This window comes from Balaenoptera ricei, chromosome 1, assembly GCF_028023285.1.
Source record: "Balaenoptera ricei isolate mBalRic1 chromosome 1, mBalRic1.hap2, whole genome shotgun sequence".
Lineage (NCBI taxonomy): Eukaryota > Metazoa > Chordata > Mammalia > Artiodactyla > Balaenopteridae > Balaenoptera > Balaenoptera ricei.
This window is the reverse complement of record NC_082639.1, coordinates 83536466-83557819: the sequence shown is the minus strand read 5'-3', so window position 1 is coordinate 83557819 and position 21354 is coordinate 83536466. Positions and strand designations below refer to the sequence as shown.

The following is a 21354-nucleotide window of genomic DNA, read 5'->3' as shown; positions in this document are numbered from 1 at the left end:
AAAATAATGGAATTAGAGAAGTATTGTATTTCAGAATGTGTTTAAACATTTGTTCTTTAATCCATTTACCATATTCAAAACCCATATTTACAAACAAAATAGCCAAGAACTGAATAAGACAACTAAAACAAGCTTTGGAGGAATCTTTTTTGAGAAAGCCTAAAGGTCTGGACTTTGTTCATTGTTTGGGAAATCTGACTTCAACACTTTAAGACAAAAATTTCAATATGTTGGTCTTAAAGACGTGGGATTCAAAATTCTTTCATTTATTCCTTCATTCAAGAAATACATAGCTGGAAAAAAAAAGACATAGTAAACATCCACTAAAACACTACAGACTGAGCAATATGAATAATTCCAAAAGGAAAATGAGATAATCTATGATATATTTTAACAGGCTTTTAAAACATTTATTTTATTACAAAGTCATAATCATCCATTAAATAAAATTTTTTAAAAAACTGGTAAGAGTAAAAAGATCACCCATAATCATATTATTTAATAAATAACTACTGTTATTATGTTTTTATTTCTTTTGAGTGTTCTTACACATGTAATTTTTATATAATTATAATATCGCTGTAGAAGTTATTTTGAACTTTAATCTTTGGATAGGTTGGTGGAAATTTCTTAGTTTGTTGGAACTTAAACCTAATTCCCTAGAGCTTTAATTTATGTGCCTTGGCTTTCCTTTGTGGACCTTAAATATAAATCTTTTGAATTAAAAAAAAATTATAACATAGGTTTGTGTTTAAACAACATTAAAGTGGATTTAAAAAAACTAGAATTAAAAAAACAAAAGCGAAACTAGAATTTTATAAACTTAATGGCCAGATTGTAAAATTCGATTACAGATTAGTAGCTGGATACCTAAATGGTCAGAACTGACAGTTGTTGCCATCAGCCTTAATAGCACACATAGTGTCAACCATAAATTATTTGGCCACTGTTTGTTTAATGGCAATCTCCTTTGTTAGACTCTAGGCTCTGTGAGGCCAGGGCTACGTCTGTCTAGTGCACAGCAGTATCCCTAGTGCTTGCTTATTGCCTGGTGCAGGCTTGGTTCTTAGTAAAATTTGAATAAGTCAATGAGTGGTTCATTTACTGGGAGGTTTGGGGGTGGCCATGCATCCATCCATCCATTCATTCATCCATCATCAGATACCTTATGGAGAACCTGCCATGCACCAGACACTTTGCTGAGCACCACAGACACAGGTTTGAGCAGATGTAGCCCACCCACCCTGGGAGGAGGAGCTTGCCACCTGGTGGAAAAGGAGTAAAGTCCTTCACCATGGGCCCTCAAACACCTCTTCCATGGATCTCTTGCCTGATGGTCTACTACGGAAGCTATTCCTTTGTATCAAGGCACTGTTCCTTTAAATCACAAATATGCTGGGAGATGGGCTTGTCAGTCATTCACAATTCAGGGCTTTTGAGAACTAGTTTCTCAAATTTTGGAGGGGAGAGGGAGAAGGCAGGTCATACAGCCATGGAAGGAGCATTCAGGGAATCATTTTCTCCCTTCTCTGTAGCAGGAGGCCCCAGGCCGTGGGGAGGCAGCAGTGTAACAGCAAACATGCTCAATTGGCTGAGTCCATCACCACCTGTGAGGTGACAGGCAGCTCAGGTGCCTTACCTGCCTAAAGGCGATGCAGATCAAATGGGGCTGCGGGTATGTTGGGGCCCTGGGAGTCACACCGGCCATGCTCTCCCCCCATCAGGGAGGAGGCCAGCCTCTCAGACCTGCTGCTCTGCAGACGCCTCTCCTGTGCAGCTTCTTCTCTAGAGGAAGCCCTTCTGGCCTCCTGCACCAATGCCACAGGAACACTAGCTGGATCTCCTTTTCCCTCCATCTTGTGGGCAGAGGCTGGAGCTGAGCTCCCAGCCACCCCAGGTAGGAAGGAGGCTGTGCTGGAGAAAAGTCAGACCTGGGGGGAGAGGCAGAGCTTGAACCAAACTCTACTTTATTGCCACACAGTCCCAGCCACCAGGGCAGCCCTCCTGGCCCCCTGCAGCTCCTGGCCCTGGGGCACTGAGCCTCCTGAGAGGCGGCCCACAGAGGCCTGCCATGCTCTGTCCTGTCCAGCAGGACCTCATTTCAGTCACATGTGCATGAGGACAAGGCAACTCCTCCCTCCTTCCCTGACTCACATGGAGGTGATTGTGCAGGGCTGCAGTCAGGGTGGAGGTGGGCAGGGGCTGGAGTGGAGGCCTCACTTTGCCTCTCCCTCAGCTCCGGAGGATTCCCAGGTTCTAGCTCATTCTCTGTGTAGTTCTCACGCTGTCTCCTCTCCTCATGAGGTGGACCCGAGAGGAGGAGAAATGCTCAAATAAACACAAGGCCAATGGCTCCCTCAGCTGGTCTCAGACGGGAAGCTCTGTCTCTCAGACCTCAGAGAAGGCTTGGGGAAGGGAGGAAAGGTGGCCTTCCTACGCTGCATTCCTGAGGGAAGCATGCATAGCGTCCACGTGGTTTTACCTGTTAGCAGTGCCATAGTTTAAAAAAGTTACAGTATAAAAATTAGAGTTGGCATGGTTGAGGAAATGAGTTCTGCTTGTTGAGTATAAATCTGAACGCAAGGAAATAACTGCTCATTTCTGTAAAAGATTTTATTCAAGTATTAATTTCACCCTGTATTTTAAAAAGACAAGTGCTTGAACATTGATTTTTCACATTCAGATGTGAAGCAGGTAGTAAAGGTGTTATTATTTCTATTTCTGACAGGTGGGGAAACTGGGGCTGCAGAGAAGCCATAGGACCTTCCCTGTGGGAGAATCTTGAGTCTGTGCCCTGAGCTGGTTCTTGACGACTATGGTCACACGAGCCAAGTCTGAACATCGCAGAATCCTGACACACAGTGAGTTCTTAATAAATGCCAGCCAATCAGAGCCCCCCCCCCCCTTTACATAACTTCTCTGGTGTCCTATGCTTTTCCTCTTAGCATGCCATGCGCCAGGCAGTTGACCCTTGAACTACATGGTTTGAACTGCGCAGGTCCACTTATACACGGATCTTTTTCAGTAGTAAATACTATAGTACTATACCATCTGCGGTTGGTTGAATCCGAGGATGTGGAACGGTGGATAAGAAGGAATCATGTATATGGAGGGCTGACTATAAGTTATACACAGATTTTTGGCTTCGTGGTGGGTCAGCGCCCCTAACCCCTGTGTTGTTCATGGGTTCAATGTATATACTTATTTGTTCAACGTCAATCCTTCCACACCCATTTCTTTTTTTTTTGGAGTATAGTTTTTTCAGTTTCAGGTGTATAGCAAAGTGAATCAGTTATACATACACATATATCCACTCTTTTTTAGATTCTTTTCCCACGTAGGCCACTACACAGTGTTGAGTAGAGTTCCCTGTGATATACAGTAGGTCCTTATTAGTTATCTATTATATGTATAGTAGTGTGTACATGTCAATCCCAATCTCCCAATTTATCCCTCTTCCACCCTCCATTTCTTTTTTCCTTTTTTTTCTTTTTTAGATTTTCTTTTTTTTAAAAAATTAATTAATTAATTAATTTATGGCTGTGTTGGGTCTTCGTTTCTGTGTGAGGGCTTTCTCTAGTTGCGGCAAGTGGGGGCCACTCTTCATCGCGGTGCACGGGCCTCTCACTATCGCGGCCTCTCTTGTTGCGGAGCACAGGCTCCAGACGCACAGGCTCAGTAATTGTGGCTCACGGGCCCAGTTGCTCCGCGGCATGTGGGATCTTCCCAGACCAGGGCTCGAACCCGTGTCCCCTGCATTGGCAGTCAGACTCTCAACCACTGCGCCACCAGGGAAGCCCCCTAGATTTTCTTTTTTGATGTGGACCATTTTTAAAGTCTATATTGAATTTGTGACAATATTGCTTCTGTTTTATGTTTTGGTTTTTTGGCCCAGAAGCATGTGGGATCTTAGCTCCCCGACCAGGGATTGAACCCACACTCCCTGCATTGGAAGGTGAAGTCTTAACCACTGGACCACCAGGGAAGTCCCATCCCACCCTCCATTTCTTGATGACAGATACCAAATCTGTTTTGTTCAACACCTGTGTGCTAGCAAATTGCCTGGCACAGTGGAGGCCCTCGCCAAATAGGTTCTAAAGTAAGGAATGAAAAACAGTCTTTCTCATAGCAATTCTGCACAGTTGTGACACTTGGCCACTTTTTGCCTCAACTGCCAATTAATTAAATGGGAGTAATATATCCTTTCTCAAAGATCAGTTGCCCTTCTAAAAGTTGGGAAATGCTGATGCTTGGGAAATGCTGCTGTCCCCATGGAGGTTCCAGGCTGGTGTGCTGGATAGCACGCTCCCAGAGGCTCCACAATGCCACAGCCAATTTCTTCTCTTTCCCCACCCATGTATTAATTGGAAGGAGATGTTATCTTTCACAAGACCCAATAAAATTCTTAATTTATACCCCAAACAGAAGTTGGGACATTGCTATGTTATGAAGGAAAATCAGATCAGAAACTATCTCAAGGAACCCCTGAAGTAGAGGCCCTTTGAAGGCCACCATTGGTCTTGGATCATTTGTCTAAAATCTTCCATTGTGCTCTCTTTTCCATGCCCCAGGCCAGGCACTGGAAGTCCACTCAGAAGCTACCCAGCGTGCAGACACTGAGGCGTGTGGTAATGAGGACACCGTGTGTGTGTGTGTGTGTGTATGTGTGTGTGTGTGTGTGTGTGTGTGTATGTGTGTGGGTGTGTGTGTGTGTGTATGTGTGTGTGTGTGTGTGTGTGTATGTGTGTGGGTGTGTGTGTGTGTGTATGTGTGTGTGTGTGTGTGTGTGTGTATGTGTGTGGGTGTGTGTGTGTGTGTATGTCCTGGAAGCAGACCAGGTGCTCAGGGAGAGGCCTAAGGATCTCTAGTAAGTCTTGAAGGACAAATGCAAATTAGAAGCAAAAGAAGATGTTCAAGGTCAGGGGTCCCCAACTCCCGGGCCACGGACCAGTACCAGTCCGTGGCCTGTTAGGAACAGGGCTGCACAGCAGGAGGTGAACGATGGGCAGGCGAGCAAAGTTTCATCTGTATTTACAGCCGCTCCCCATGGCTCACATTACCGCCTGAGCTCCGCCTCCTGTCAGATCAGCAGCGGCATTAGATTCTCATAGGAGCGTGAACCCTACTGTGAACTGCGCCTGTGCGGGATCTAGGTTGCGCGCTCCTTATGAGAATCTAATGCCTGATGATCTGAGGGGGAGCTGAGGTGGTGATGGTAGTGCTGGGGAGTGGCTGCAAGTACAGATTATCATTAGCAGAGAGGTTTGACTGCACAGAGACCATAATAAATCAATGCGCTTGAATCATCCCGAAACCATCTCCCCCCACCCCATCGGTGGAAAAATTGTCTTCCACGAAACTGGTCCCTGGTGCCAAAAAGGTTGGGGGCCACTGTTCTAGGTGAAGAGGACAGGATGATGAAAGCCACAAAGGTGTGAGAACTCCCAGCAAGTCTGGAATCCATCTCTGCATGTTTTCTTAGGGTGTGTATATGGCTTAGTGGTTACTGTTTGTACCAGGTGACAATGCTTTCTCACCTTGGAGTGTCTGCAAGAGTGGTTACCCAGTGTGATTCTGAGAAACCACACTCCTGGCCAGCTGATGCCAGTGGGGGGATGAGAAGGCACCCCATTTCCAGCTACTTCCTTAAAAGGGATCCCAAAAGAGCACTGTATTGCTATATTTATGATTCAGTTTTTGGAAATGGAAAGACCTCTTGCCAAATCCCTGTCAACAGAGGTGGGAACTAGGATGGGGTGCCCAGGGCCTGGGAGAGGTGAGTGGGCTAAACCTTGGGGTTTCCCAGAATTTCAGAATTAGAAGGGGCTGAAATGGGTAGGTTGGCTGGCCTCCCCTGGACGCTGATGTCTGAGACTTCTGTGGAAAAGTCCAGTGGGTTGCACGCTTGCCCTCTGGCTGGCTTGTGAAGGAACATGACCTTAACCAGTTTGGGCCAGTTTACCTTTAGGGTGGACCACTGGGCAGTAGGCCTGGGAGAGGCACACCCTCAGATCAGCCTGTTCCTCAGCACAGGAGGTTGCTTTGTTTCCCTCAAGGCTCGTCTGCTTATGTTGACACTGATTCTTCTTGTAAAGTGATTCATGGGCAGGGTTTTACTCACAGGTGAAAAAACCATAAGGCATGGATCTCCATGAGATCATTTTGCTCCCACCTGGGAGGTAAAGCCTTCTTTCTAACTCAGGCTAATACAGGGTTTTGTACCACCATCGTCACCATAAACTAATGAGTAGCCCATTTTCTTATTGAGGCTCCTACAAGTTACCACATTTCCGGGGTGTCCAACTCTCACCAGCAGCTCAGGTTTCTGTCCCAGTGAACTAATGTTCTCATCAGTAGTTACCTCTGATAAGCTGAGGAAAGTGGAGAGTTTAAGGACTGAAAACTAATTGGGGAAAGTGGTCACTTAAACTTCCTACCCGATCTATGATCCCTTTGCTCTAGTCTAGCCTTCTCAGGATTTGGGGTGCAGTGAGAAGTGGATCTGCTATTTATCTCACATATATTCATGTCTCTGGGCTCCTCCTTCACTGGAACCACAGACTGGAAGGGACCTTCGGGATGATTTAGCCCACCCTGCATTGTGCATTGAGCTCAAAGGCCCAGAGACGTTATGCCTGAGAGCACACAGTTATTAGTGAAGGGATGGACCCAGAACCCAGGCTTTTTGACATCCAGCTCGGTGCTCAGTCCACCAGCCCACGCTGCCTCCATGCTCATGTTCAGCGCTGGGTATTTTATTACCTTCTTTCCCCCAACCCTTCGTGGCTTTGTAACCAGAGCACAGTGGTCTTTATGCAGATGATACTTAGGAAAAGTGTAGCCTAACTTTTGATTTGCTGGGGGTTGTCATGTCAGCTTGCAGGAAATGCACTAGAAGTGTGTGGGGAAACACTGCATCCGCCATGACTTCCACGTTCGCTTTTCAAGGAATGGGGCAGTGATATCATTCATTCTTGAACAGAAAAAACAAACCAAGCTTGTTTTCAGGCTCTAGCACAGCACTTCACACAGAGGCCGGAATTCCCATGCTGGCCATCATGCTGAGTACAGGGCATCACCAGTACTGTAAAGTCTCTGGATCTTTTGGGCTTAAATGGAAAAGCATCATCTCTAAGGTGGGGAAGAAAGTACAGGCTTTGTAGTTTCACATAAGAAAAATCCAAGTAATATCCCTTGGAATATTAGCTACCACTGTGCCCTGCTTTCTATGTGTCAGTTATGGTGCTCCTATTAACTCATTCAGTGCTCAGCCCTAAGTGGTGAGATTATATTATTCCCAATTTTATGAATGAGAAGAGTGAGACTCAGTGGCTTGTCCAAAGTCATAAGGTAGAGTGTTGCAGAACGTGGAGTCAAGTTGGCTGACTGTAAGCCCTCCAATCCAGAAATGTCTGAAGACGTGGCAGGAGGGCTCCCAGGGATAAAGACCACTGAGCTGCCATCTCCTGCCAGATGCTGGGCTTCTGTTCTCCACGCTCAGACTCCTAACGGGAACAGCAGAACACTTGTTCACGTTCTCACCTCCACATCCTATCCCCGTAGAAGGGTGAAAAAGAAGCAGAGGAGATCCAGCCACCTCCACTTGCCCTCTCAATGTTTGTCACCATGAGCTGCAGCAATGAGGATGGACTGGACTCTGGTGTGATGGGTTGGCACATGGCCTCAAGTTTCTGGTGCTGGGGTTTGGAACACAGCTGCACTTGCTCCGGGGAGGAAGAGGCATGCTGTTTACCAGCACCAAGTCTCTGAACTCATTCTAGTGACCTTTGCGAATTCACTCTCTATGGGAATAAAAGTTGTGGAGAAGGAATTTTTTTATCCTCTACACACGTCTAGGTCGAATTATTATTGCCAAATAAAACAAGTATAATTTTCCCCTCCCATAATCTTAAACAGACATACTCTAGAAACATTTTGTCCATGTCTTCAGAAGATTGCTTTGCTTTTTCTGGTGTCAGGTCAACAGAAAAATGTGACACCCTAGTCGTGAAAGCCTGGGCCAGTTTTTGAGCGATATCTGTATAACTGGTGGATTTTATTTTGTTATTACTTTTTGTTTGCCCTTCATCATACACTCCTCAATAGAACTAAAGACACTCTCTGTTCTAAGGAAGCTCATGATCTAATGATGCCTTTGGGAAGTCACTGGTTTTTATTGTGGATATTTTGCAAATCAAAAAAACCAAAAAAGGTCAATGCAAGTTGTAAACCTATTAAGAAGGAAACGGAGAAGCTACAAAGTGTCACAGAGATTTGTTATTCTTGGAGTTTGTTTTTCTCTCTGTAAGGAAATGGGTTGGTTTTTTTGGTTTTGTTTTTAAAACCAATTGCAAAAAAAAAACCCATTAAACGTGGTGGGAGGATATACCCATAGGACCACTTTATAAGGAGCAATGAGCACTTGAAAATTATCAATATTCCTTTAAATTTAGGCACACTTTGAGTGCTCTGAGTGAATAAATGAGAGGGAGTAAAGAGCTGGGTAAATATGTAAGCTCCATTCTGCAGTTAGTTTTCTAGAGGGATGCTGAGTTATATAAGGAAGTGAGCAAAGCTTAGAGAGCTAGAGTCCAGATGATTCCACCCAGAAGGTTCTCCCAGCGCAGTGGGGAAGAAGAAGAATGCCATTTCCTTCTTACTATCTGGACTGGCTCGAAATCCCCTGGTCTGGTGGTTCCACTGGTGTGAGGAGCGTCGCCACCCCTCCCTGCTCTTCCCCTTCCCCACCCTTGCCCCTTCATAATTCCCAAGGAACCTGAAGCCCTCAAGCCAGTCAAGCTCACTGAGACTCAGTGTATCTCCCAGGATCTTCTCTGACACATGGAAGAAGAAGGAATATTTCTTAGTTCGATGATTTGCTTCTAGTTTATTTAAGGGTCAACAGCCAAAGGTGAAAAAGGGATGTAAAGACGAGATCTAGGTGAGGCAGTGACGACGGCGGCGGCGAGAGGATGAACAACAAGTTCGACGCGTTGAAAGATGACGACAGTGGGGACCAGGATCAGAATGAAGAAAACAGCACACGGAAAGATGGTGAGAAGGAAAAAACGGAACGAGACAAGAGTCAGAGCAGCAGCAAGAGGAAGGCTGTTGTCCCTGGGCCAGCAGAGCACCCCCTGCAGTATAACTACACTTTCTGGTACTCCAGGAGAACCCCTGGCCGTCCCACCAGCTCACAGAGCTACGAACAGAATATCAAACAGATTGGCATCTTTGCCTCTGTGGAGCAGTTCTGGAGGTTTTACAGCCGCATGGTACATCCCGGGGACCTGACAGGCCACAGTGACTTCCATCTCTTCAAAGAAGGAATTAAACCCATGTGGAAGGATGATGCAAATAAAAATGGTGGCAAGTGGATTATTCAGCTGCGGAAGGGCTTGGCATCCCGTTGTTGGGAGACTCTCATCCTGGCCATGTTGGGGGAACAGTTCACGGTTGGGGAGGAGATCTGTGGGGCTGTGGTCTCTGTCCGGTTTCGGGAGGACATTATTTCAATATGGAATAAGACTGCCAGTGACCAAGCCACCACAGCCCGCATCCGGGATACGCTTCGGCGAGTGCTTAACCTACCTCCCAACACCATTATGGAATACAAAACCCACACCGACAGCATCAAGGACAATTCAAGCTTTCGAAATACAAAAATCACATTGTGAAAGTACACAAGCTGGCAATAATCCTTTTCTGTATGCGTGTGTTTGCCCGAAACGGATGGGAGGTCTCCGGCTGGCCCTTCCATCTGCTCACAGAGGGGACGTCCCTGAGCCTCGTGCTGCCCTTTTGCACTCATTTCTGGAGGACGGATTCCGCTAGACACCCTCCAGCATCGCTGACCTTATAAAGCGGAAAAAATGGAAAGCGTGACTTTGTAATAGACAAACTTTTTTTTTAATGGGGTTCTGTGGGGGGAGTTCAGCCTTTCCTTTTGCTGTGTGCTGTCCAGATGCCTCCCGGGCACCCTGTCGTGCTCTCCTGTGCTGTACGAAGGGCCTCGTGACCACGTGTACAAGCCAGAGCTGTCGACTGAGCGTGATCAGTATTATGAATATCTGTGCATCCAGGAAAAGCTTTTTGTTGGAGAGTCCCGGAATAGCTATAAATGCTGTCTTCTAGATCTGCCATTAAATTATTGGGACATTTTGTTTAAAAAAATAAAAAAAAAGACTAGATCTAAACATTGTTAAGGTAGAAAACTGGTACTTTGAGAGTCGGCATTTCTGCATTCAAGGGTAGAAATGGAAATTTACCTTTGGGGCACCCTAGTCATTTTTGAAGAAACGGCTAGGTGGCCCTTCCTCTATTATGCTGGCCGGTATAGCAGCAGGTGACCTTGTTTTCCCATTTTGGAATATCTGGGGGGTGCATTTTGTTCATTGTTGTATCTGTAGCACCAAGAGCTGTGCCTGGTGCAAAACAGATAAATATCTGTAGGAATGAATGAATGTTTGATCAGTGGAGGTAATTCTCTTAGGCTGCCAAGATGTGAGGGCTGGGAAGCATGTCTGAGAACCCTGCATGGGAGCTTGACATGCACTTTTTAAGAAGTTATATAATTAATAGCGACTGGAAAGAGTTGAAATAGCATGCTTGGCACCACAGTTACTGTAGGCACTTATGGCTTGACCTGAGGCCTTTGCACAGTCTGTCACACTGTCTCCATTGAAAATGCATCTGAGTCCCAAGAATTGGCTTATAAGTGACCTTGGGAAATACAAACCAATCTTAGTTGAAACCTGCCTGAAACTCTGGTGCAGCTGTGGCTGTTTAGCAATATGTCCACAAATAAGGCATTGCTGGGAAACCCAATGGCCTTTATTCTTGTGGTTTGTTCCTAGCAGGAAGCGTTGGTGTAGTATCAGGAATGTAGACTTGGACTTTGTAGACCACTTTGCAGCTGTGACATTTTCCTAAGTGTCCCAAAAAGACCAGAGGATCTTAAATGGGCCAAGGAGAGGTCCTTCCAGGTATGTTAATATCTCAGATGCTCTGGCTGAGCAGAGTGTGACTCAGAAACATCCCAGTGGCCACCAGCAGTCACGAGTTTCAGTAAGATGCAGATGAACCAGAGAAAATCAGGGTAACATCACAGAAGATCATAAGGTTTGACATGAGGCTGGTTGATCAGCTCTGAGAGATGGCTGGGCTATCACACACAGCAAATAGCATTATTGCATAATGATGCAGGTTTGAAGGGATATTCTCCTTGTAGGCTCATTCAGGCACCCCGACTTGTTCTCCTGGAGGCTGGGGTTTGTGAGAAGCAGGCAGTCTCAGCTGACATCTGTGCTGAGGCCACAGATATCCAGGCAGAAGCCTGGCACCTTGTTCTTCTGCATGAGGGCCCTGGGGCCTCAGGGGAAGGTGGAGAGTCTAAGGCCTTCTGGCCATAAGACTGTGCCACCCTGCTGATGGAGGGGCTGATATCAGCTCGGAGAGAATTCCAGACTGACTGCTCAGATGTACTTCCTGGAACATGAAGAAGGGGCTAGCAGGTCTTGGCAGGGCATAAGGACAGTGTTGTAATATACTAAGCAAGAGAGAGGTTTTTAAGTAGTAGGAGAGGTTATGCAATCTCTACCAGGATGTGGGGAATCAAGGTAGGGTGAGGGACAGCACTGACCTCTTCAATAAAGGCAGTATCAGTGGTCACTGTGTCCCCTATCAGGGGCTCCTCTGCTAGTGACCAGTTGCAGTGACACTTGTAGCCTCTTGTGTGGGGAGGGAGAAAGCCATGAAGGGCATTAACCAGCCTGAGCAGAAAGATGACACTGGGTTCGCTTCATTTTCAGGTTGGCTCTGCTCAAGCGGTGACAAAGATAAGCACTGGTAATGCCACGTTCATATCCCGCCAGCTTGTTACCAAAGTGGGAAGAATTTTTCTCTTTCCCAGGAGGACCAGTGACAGTTCCAAGGCTGGTGATGCTCGCTGGCTCAGCATGAGTCAGGTAGTATGACTGTGACCTTGATCAGCTAGGCCTGGGGCAGGTAACTACTCTCAAGCCCTTGGCCGGAGACTGGGGGAGAAGTGGTTCTCCAAGAAAAACTGAGTTCCCTTCATCTAAGAAAAGGGCATGAGTGCTGAGCAGCAAAAAAGTCACATTTCCACACTTTCTGACTTGAAATGAATGTGTGACTGGGTGTAAGTCAAAGCCAGAATTTCAATGAAGAACCAGTCACCTAAGGTCTTCATGTAGCTGCAGTGTTCCTAGAAAGTGAAGGAGTTTCCCTGACCTGCTCTAGAATGTTTCTTAAGAAGTAAAGTATGCTCAAGCACTTAGCACTGGAAAATAATCACGTGACTAACAAACAAACGGACTGGAAACTGGGGGAAGGGCAGGCAGGAACCTAAGAGAGAAGGGTCATATCCTTTCAACAAATAGGCAGCATTACTTAGAATAAAGGAGGAAATGAGGCAAGAATTGAAATAATGAAGTGGTTATTTTTTTTGGCCAAAAAAAATGGTGCAACATCTGTGTTAATATTTAGCCTAAAGAAAACCCCAGTAATTTCCGTTATTGTGATATTATTAGATGACAGCGACATTTTTTATTCTTCCTTATCATTTTCTAAGTTATGAGTTAATCTAATCTGGCACTCAGGTCCTTCTCCATCAGGTAAAGTCCCTCTCATTCTTCAGTGGTCCCTCTTCGAAGGTACCATTCGTGTACCTTCTTTCCAGATTCACGTAGGGGGAGATCCTTTTTCTCTCTTTCTTGTCAGCTTTTCTGCTTTTGTACCTACTGCTAAGATAGCACTTATCATGTTGCACTGTGGTTTTTCATTTGTTCAAAAAGTTCTTTCGGGCAAGACAGACTTGAGGTACATCATTTGACTTCTCTGAAAGTCAAAGGGGAATAACAGTTCCTTCCACAGAGAGGTGCTGTGAGAATTCAATTAAAGAAGCTGATGCATGAAAAGCACATAGCATGATATCTGGCACATGGTGAGAGCCCAGTAAATATTAGTGCATTTTAGTATTTATTCTCATTGAAATAATAGTAATTATTATTGATATGTATTTTACCAGATGATGAGTTCCTAGAGGACAGTGGCTGTTCTGAGGTCATAGTAGATACTCTATATATGTGGAAAGAAAAAAAGACAGGGAAAGGAGGGGAGGATAGGGGAAGAGAGGGAGAGATGGAGGGGAAAGAGGGAGGAAATAATAATGGGAACAACTAAGAAGGGAGCACTGCCAGGTTTGTCCAGAAGTAATAGCCAATGTAGCTAGAACTAGCCTATCCAGCAAAGAAGGATCTAGATAACGTTTGTTTTATAGATGAGGAAATGTAGGGGCCAAGAAAAGTTAAGGAGCAGGTCTAAGACCACGAAGTGGGGCTGGAATACAGGCTGTCTCCCGGGGTTACTCCTCACAGCCCCTGCTGTTGCCGGATCAGCTTTTTGTCCTCTCCATTTTCCTTAGCAATGCCAAGGCATCCACATGGCTTGATAAACCTCAGCTGACCTCTGCCACTGGGAGAATAGGACATTTCCTGTCCACCCCCAGATGGAGACCGAGGAAAACGTAGGTATTTGGTGGGAATTTTTCAATGTCTCCTCCTGTGAAAACCAGAAGACAGCCATTAAGGTGTAACATGGTCCTGGCCTTAATGTGGTTGGCTCCAAGGGATCAAATCCTACCCGCACCCGTAATGAGGCTCACTGACTCTGATTGCAAGTGATGAGGCAGTTAAAGAAACACAGCGTTATGTCCTTGAATATAGGTTTGGACTGAACTGCCTACAAGGATTACTGCCTTGCTTGGGAAATGGGCTTGCATTTAGCTGATATAAGAGCCTAGACAGGGTATCTGCAGCTCCTTCTAGAGGGAGTATCAGAAAAGAAACCCATTCCTGTGTTTGGGTGGATCTGGTTCCTTAGAAGTGAGTGAAAACTAATATAGAGACTTGCAGGGGATGCCTAAGAGGGGATGTAGGAATGAACTTGAGAAAAAAGAGCCACACTGGGTGTTGTAAGGTCTGAAATATATTTTAAAATATTTCCTCACAGGCAGTGTGCTCTCATGCATGTAGTTTACATTATACTCTAGGTACAATCATTTGTCCTAATCGGGAATTCACACCCTAAGGTGGCAAGCCAGCATTCTAATTAGGAGGCCTGTATTCCAGAAGCAGCTACTATAAGAGCTTCCATGATCTTTATCTCTGATCAATAGCAGTTGCTTTACCAGTTGGCATAGAAATAGGTTTCCATTGATGAAAGCAGTGGCTTTTTAATTGGCATAATGGATACTACCAGTGGGGTTTCAATAGCGAGATTGCTAGTTGTAAAGATATGTGGATTGTCTAAAATATTTTAGAATAGCCCTTGCTTGAAAAGAGTATAAAAAACCAGACAGTTCGGTAGCTCTTGGTGAGCTTCCTGTGTCCAAATTTGAATTTAGAAGATTCTGGTTGCTCGATAATTATTGTAAGATTAATTGAATTCTGCTCCTAGAATATTGTCACATTTTCTGACATGATGATGTGATGTCAGGAGCTATAGCAGCTTCGCCTTAACTATGAAGGACGAAAGCCAACATGTTGAATGTTATTAGTTATGTAATGCTCCCTAACAAATTACCCCGAAATTTAGTGGCTTAAAACAACAACAATCATTTATTACTTTCCAGTGGTTTCTGTGAGCCAGGAATTTGGGAGAGGTCCTGGCTTTGGTGTTTCTCATGAGGTTGCAATTAATGTTGGCTAGAGCTGTAATTATCCAAAGACTTGCCTGGGGCTGGACGACCCACTTCCAAGATGCCTCACTCATATGGCTGGGATAGTGCTGTCTGCTGGAGGGGAGGCTCAGTTCCTCCCCATGTCAACTTCTCCGTGTGGCCTGAGCTTCCTCACAACATGGTTCCCAGACAAGCATCCTGAAAGAGAGAGTGCCAAGGGGAAGCTGAATCCTTTCTGTGACCTAGCCTCATATAGCATCACTTCTGCCTTACTCTTTGGATTGGGATGGTCACAATCCCCTGCCTAGATCTGGAGAAATATATAGGTGTGGCCATCTTTGTGAAATAAAATCTGCTGCACTGTCTTAGTCTACTTTGGCTACCATAACAAATACCATAGGCTGGGTGACTTAAACAACAAATATTTATTTCTTCCAGTTCTGGAGGCTAGAAGTCCAAGATCAGGGTGCTACCACGGTCAGGTCCTTGGTGAGGGCCCTATTCCTGGTTATGCCCTCAAATGGTCTTTCCTTGGTAGGTGCACAAAGAGAGAAAGATCCCATGTCTCCCCCTCTTTTTATAAGGGCATTAATCCCATCACGAGAGCCCCACATTGGAGGTTATGGTTTCAACTTATGAATCTTAGGGGAACACAAACATTCAGTCCATAACATACATTAAAGATAATGTAAAGAGGAAAGATAGAAAAAACCTAGGTCCTTGATACCATAATTGTGCTGCTGAAATAATAAACCTTAGAAACATTTCTGAATGTCTTGTTTCATAAAATAGTACATTTTCTTTATAGATTTATTCTATTATTGTAGCTGAAACTATATTACTTGGTATAAAAGCCAGAGCAAAAGAAATGGGTTCAGATTCTCCCAAAGCTGCTTAGATGATATGACTTCAACCAAAGCATTTAATCCCATTCATTTATTCAACAGATGTTTATCAATGGCCTTCAATGTGCCAACCAGGTACCAGGTACTGTTTAAGACACTAGGGATGCAACATAGTGAGTAAATAGAAATCCCTGTCACCGTGGAGCTAACAGTCTCCTCTGTGTTCTGTGGGTCTCTGTGTGTGAGGGCGGTGGTGGAATGTGGTGGCAAGTGAGAAACCAGATGAATAATTAAACTGATGTGAGTGGTGAGGAGTACGATGGAGAAAAATAAAGCAGGGAAGGAGGATAGCGTGGCGGGGGAAGTCCTCCCCCAAAAAGTGACATTTGAGTAAAGACTTGAAGGAGGTGAGGAAGTGAAGCATGTGCAAAGGCCCATGTGGGAACAGACATGTGTGTGTGAGGAGCATGAAGGAGCCAGTGGGACCCGGGGACTGAGGACCATAGGAAAGGAGGACAGAAAGGTTATGGAGGGGGCAGCAAATTGTATAGTGATATGGGAAGCCACCTGAGCTTTTGATTAGAGAGTTAATATGATCCGACTTACACTTTAACAGGATCACTTTAGCTGCTGTGTCGAGGATTAGATTGAAGAGGGGCAAGCGTGGAAGCAGGATGACTAGTTGGGAAGCTATTAAAATAACTCATATGAGGAACGATGGTGAAAATTTGATAGCAATGGAGGTGGTAAGAAGAGGTCAGATTCTGGACATGTTTTGTTAGAATTTTTTGACAGATTGGAATTGGGCTACAAGAGACAGAGAGGTGGCAAGGGTGACTCCAAGGTTTTGGGACTGGGCAGTGCGAAGAACAGTGTTTTAGGTTTCTATTGCTGCATAACAAGCCAATCTTAGCGTAATAAACAATAGCAACATTAATTTTGCTCCCAAATCTGCAATTTGAGCTGGGCTCTGAGGCAACAGTTTGTCTCTGCTCACTTGAGTCAGCTGAGGCAGCTTGAAGTTGGGGGCTGAAATCATCTGAAAGTTTGCTTGCTCACATGTGCAGTGATTGATGCTGATTGTGAGCTGAGGTTGGGTCACCCCTGTGTGGCCTTTCCATGTGGCTGCTTGGCTTCCTCACAACATAGTGGCTGGGTTGCAAAGGTCCAAGGGTGAGTGGCCCCAAAAAGAGAGCAAGCCAGGTAGAAGCTGTATCAACTTTTATGACCTCGCCATGGAAGTCTGTGTCACTTCTGCCATATTTATTGCATCAAGACGGTTACAGAGGGCTTCCCTGGTGGCGCAGTGGTTGAGAATCTGCCTGCTAACGCAGGGGACACGGGTTCGAGCCCTGGTCTGGGAAGATCCCACATGCCGCGGTGCAACTGGGCCCGTGAGCCACAACTACTGAACCTGCGCGTCTGGAGCCTGTGCTCCGCAACAAGAGAGGCCGCGATGGTGAGAGGCCCGCGCACCGCGCTGAAGAGTGGCCCCCGCTTGCCACAACTAGAGAAAGCCCTCACACAGAAACGAAGACCCAACACAGCCATAAATAAATAAAAAAAAAAAAAAAAAAAAAAAAGACGGTTACAGAGTTCTGCCAAGAGTCAGACAGAGGGAAATAGACTTCCTCTCTTGATGGGGGAGTAGGAAGAGCACGCAGGAGTAGATATCTTGTCGCAGGATTTGGTTTTGGAAAATAAATTTCGCCACGGATGGAGTGGCCATTTATTTGACATAAAGAAAACTATAGAAGTAGCAGGTTGGGGTGGTTTGAGATCAGGAGCTGGTATCAGGAGTTTGAGATAATTTTGTTTGACATGCCCCTTGGACTTTCAAATGGAGAAGTCAGGCAGGTAGGTGGATCTGTGAATTTAGAGGTCAGGGGTTGTCACCAATGTATAGTTAATATTTAAAATCAGAAAGCCAGATAATGTGACCAAAGAAGTGAGTGTAGACAGAAAAGAATGTGATCCAAGAATCGAGTTCTAGGACACCTGACATTTAGCAGTGAAGGAAAAGTGGGGCAAATGAGACTGATAGGGATAGGCCAGGGATGTAGTGTGGCGTCCTGGAAGCCAGGTGAGAAAAGCGCTGAAGGAGGGGGCAATGAACCAGATTTTTCAGTTTTGAAGATTGTGATTCCGTGATGGGAAACACCTGAAAAGGTGTTTGTATTCCTAACTCAGGCTGTTAGTCTCCATCAATCCAAATTTTTCTCTCTTCTGCTGGATCAGAAGCTTCTGGAGGGCAGAGATGTTAGCTTTGGTCATCTCTGGACCCTCTAAGTTCCTATCATGATGTTCTCCACACAATAGATACCTAATAAGTGAGGGTGAACAGACATTAGCAACAAAGGGATACTATATAAGTTAAATTCCCTTAAAAGGGCAGTTATAAGCTTGAGGAATTAGTCGATTCTCATTATTCGTGGTAGTTATGTTCTATAAAGTTGTTGTGAACATCAAATTAGTGAATACTGAACCATCACTCCTGGTAGAAATACAGGGTTAGATTCCTGCGAGCCTCTGATCACAAGTTTCATCATCCAAGCAATATATAACCATCTATTATGTGTTCCTGTTTAAAGACACCTTATTTATGATATACTGCTGATTCATTAACATTAAGCTCATGGTCAACAACAGCACTATACCTCATGCCTGAACGAAGCTTATCTAACACATATTTTCTCCATCACAGCCTGTCTTCTGATTAGGAACACTAGACAGCACTTCAGCACGTGCTTGGGAGTCACCTTAAACAATGGAATCACCAAAAAAAGGCACAAAAACGTGAAAAAACGCTTCTTAGACTGTGAAAAGAAGGCTTGTTTACAGTAAGAGAGCGTAGAGCAGCCCCCTGTTCTGTCCCCCTCTCCTTGCTCAGACCTTAGCTAGAGATACGTGCATTGGGTGACTCAGCTTTTCTTCTCCTCTGCGCGTGTCTGCTAATGACCGCGGAAGGACAGAGCATATTCATTTTGCGATTACAAATAAATTTTAGCGAGTACGCAAATTTGAGAATACGGAATCTGAACGATGAGCATAACTGTATCTAACTTGCCTTAAACTGAATGTAAAGGGCCAAAGAAGAAGGGTTTTATAGCTTTTTCTCTGTACATCCATTTGGAAGGGGCCATAACTTCAGCATTTTTTTTAAATTTCAAGATGTCATCAATACTTTGGGGCTTAACACCTTGCACAAATAACTGAAATTATAGCTTACTGTGATCTCATTAGTTTGAAATCAGATTTTATTGCTTTGAAAACGGCTTACCATTTCTGAGTCTATCCTCTTTGGTTAGCATGTTTTTCCTATAGTCCCATAAATCAGATGGTCTGAGCAGGTTTTTCTATTTGGACACTGAGGTCATTGAACAGAACATAAGTTGGGGTACCCCTTTACCACTCTTGGGGAAGATAGACTTCTTCAGTGTGTTTCAGGGTCTAATTTTGCTCTGGGCCATAGCTGAGTCCACCTAGAATCCCACCACAGTACAAAGGTGTTCATACAGGCTCTCAATATTGTGTCAGTGGCAATTTACAGAAATTTCCTGGAAGATTTAAAAGCCCATAAATGGGCCAGGTAGGTGGAAGTTGGGAAAAGCACAAACTAAATAATAGTATTTATGGAGATTGAGCCAAAGCAGCACTAGATCACCGAGGAGAGGTGACCACGTCCCTCCTGAAGATGCTATGAAAGAAAACTTCTTCCCATGAAGGAAAACAGACCACATTTGGCTGTAAGGGAGAAAAACATCTTGATCTTTTGGTTTTAATAAGCAATTTCCTAAATAGCTAAATTAAGTTAAATTTAAGAAGAAACTGAAAAATAAAATGAACAGAAATGTGAACCCCAATGTCCTTTAAAAACGCCTTTATAATTTTCCAAGGAACAGTTTTTGGTTTCGTTAAGGAAAAGCAAATTTGTCATTTTTTCTGGCAGCCTCAAACTATTTGGTTTCTAATTCCTAAAGGAGTCATTTAGCTCATTGAAGAGTAAACCCAGCTCCCCCAACAAACACCCACTGCCTGCTTGGAGCTTGGGAATCCCTCTGGGGAGGCTCAAGGGCACCCCCAAGGGCATGGCTCTGTGTCCAGTCCCTGCTGGACACTGCTGCATAGCAAGTCCAAGACAAGCCAAGGGGCTCCAGAAGAGAGGGCAGCACCAATCTTGCCATTAGGGTGGTCAGCTTTCCTCTGCCTCTTCTCTTTCCCTAAAATATTAAGTCTTCCTGCCAAGATAATGTCCTGGCTTGTGCAGATGCAAGAAACAGGGCAGAAGGCCACTCCACTTTGTTTTGCCAGGAAGTTAACCTTGGACTCTCAAAGGAGCACTTAGAATTCTGTGGAAGCAACACCCTCCAAATACAGCAACCCCACCATCCTGGAGGCCAGATTGCTGTTGACCTCAGCTTTCCCAGCCACAAAATATTGGGAAAAGGTCTTTGAGGAAACGGTGGTCACAAAGCCTATCCACTTTTCTCAGGCCAGTGGACCAGGAAGATTAAGGAGGAGGCCCCAGGAGTGGTACGGACATTGCCTAGGATACTGGTTTTGAAGGAGTACTAAAACCCAAGTGGAATAAACTAGAAGTGTGATGTCAGTTAACTCAGGCTTTCACTTACAGCTTTTCAGTGGAAGTAAGAGGTTCCTTGTTGCAAGGAAGGGTCTTCTCAATGAAGCATTCCGTTTTGTGATGACTCCATGCAGGCAGAGGGGCACAACTGCAGGCCGGCCTCAGCCTCCCCCTGCTTGTGTCCACAGGTCAAGACTGGAGTCACATTTCCGTCAGCTGACCTGTGAAGCTAAATAATGCGTGGCTCCTAAGATGCTGTTTCCTGGAAATGAAGGTTTTAAAAAAACCTTTTATTGCCTAAACGATAAGCTCTTTAACATACCTCATAAACAGTCTAGCTTAGAAAATTGCCCACAATAAGTGTAAGTAGCCATTCTCCTGTTTTGAATGTGAAGAAAGAAGTATATGATTTTTATTCATGGAATTTTCTAACCTTCACTGTGTTGAACAAAATCCGCTTTCAAGGAGAGTGACATTATTACTGTCTTGGGAGCCCCTGTGTCTGTCTGGCCCTACTGGTTTGACTTGCTTGGTTAATGGTTCTTTCCCTGTCCTCAGCGGCTAGGGATGGACCACTGACAGCGGAACATCTGGTCTCCAAGAGCCAAGTGTTATGGTGAGTGTTTTCTTGCTCTCAAGTGAGGGTGACCAACTATTGTGGTTTTTCCCGGATGAAGGGTTTTCAGTGCTAAAACCAGGATAGCCCCAGACAAGTCAGTCACATTATTTCTGGCCAACTTGTGCCGAGGGAAGCAGCAGAGTAAGGGTTTGCCACATACGGGCTCTGGAGCCGACCACCTGGATTAGGGCCTGTCTCCATCATTTCACTCGCCATGTAACCGTGGGTAAGTGACTTAACCTCCCTGCTCTTCAGTTTTTCACACCTAAAAATAACATCTACCTCTTAGGGCTGTTGTGAAGCCAAAGTAAGATAATGTATGCAGAGTGCCTCTCAGTGTGCTGTGCACGTAGGAAGTGCTCATAAATGGTAGCTGCTGCTGTTGTTGTATGTATTATTATCTGCTGGTATAACGGTAGTAGTTGGTTGGGCAATCCTGTGGGAAAAGTAGGAACTGATAGATCTGGTGTCAACCCAGAGCCAGCCAGAAGTGATCAAATAACATTCATGAAAGCTTAAGAAGGGGGGAAAGTGGGATTATGTTCTTCCTTTCGGAAACTGTTTATCAAAATGAATTTTAATTTGAAAAGTTTGGGTGTCTATAGGG

General features: G+C 44.9%; 1 protein-coding gene, 1 long non-coding RNA gene and 1 pseudogene across 2 annotated transcripts in view; all 3 read left to right on the top strand.

Annotated features, from left to right (window-relative positions):
- The window catches only part of LOC132368086 (uncharacterized), a 126861-nt gene that overhangs the window by 39520 nt on the left and 65987 nt on the right, over positions 1 to 21354 (top strand). The window lies entirely within an intron of this gene.
- The window catches only part of LOC132368040 (phosphoglycerate kinase 1-like), a 117702-nt pseudogene that overhangs the window by 43358 nt on the left and 52990 nt on the right, over positions 1 to 21354 (top strand).
- LOC132350742 (eukaryotic translation initiation factor 4E type 2-like) lies at positions 8948 to 9713 on the top strand. Its single transcript, XM_059900182.1, has one exon. The coding sequence runs from the start codon at positions 8973 to 8975 to the stop codon at positions 9675 to 9677; it is 705 nt and encodes a 234-aa protein (XP_059756165.1). The 5' UTR covers positions 8948 to 8972; the 3' UTR covers positions 9678 to 9713.

Excerpts from the sequence above, each read along its gene's own strand:
- LOC132350742 (XM_059900182.1), top strand. The coding sequence starts at position 8,973 with ATGAACAACAAGTTCGACGCGTTGAAAGATGACGACAGTGGGGACCAG.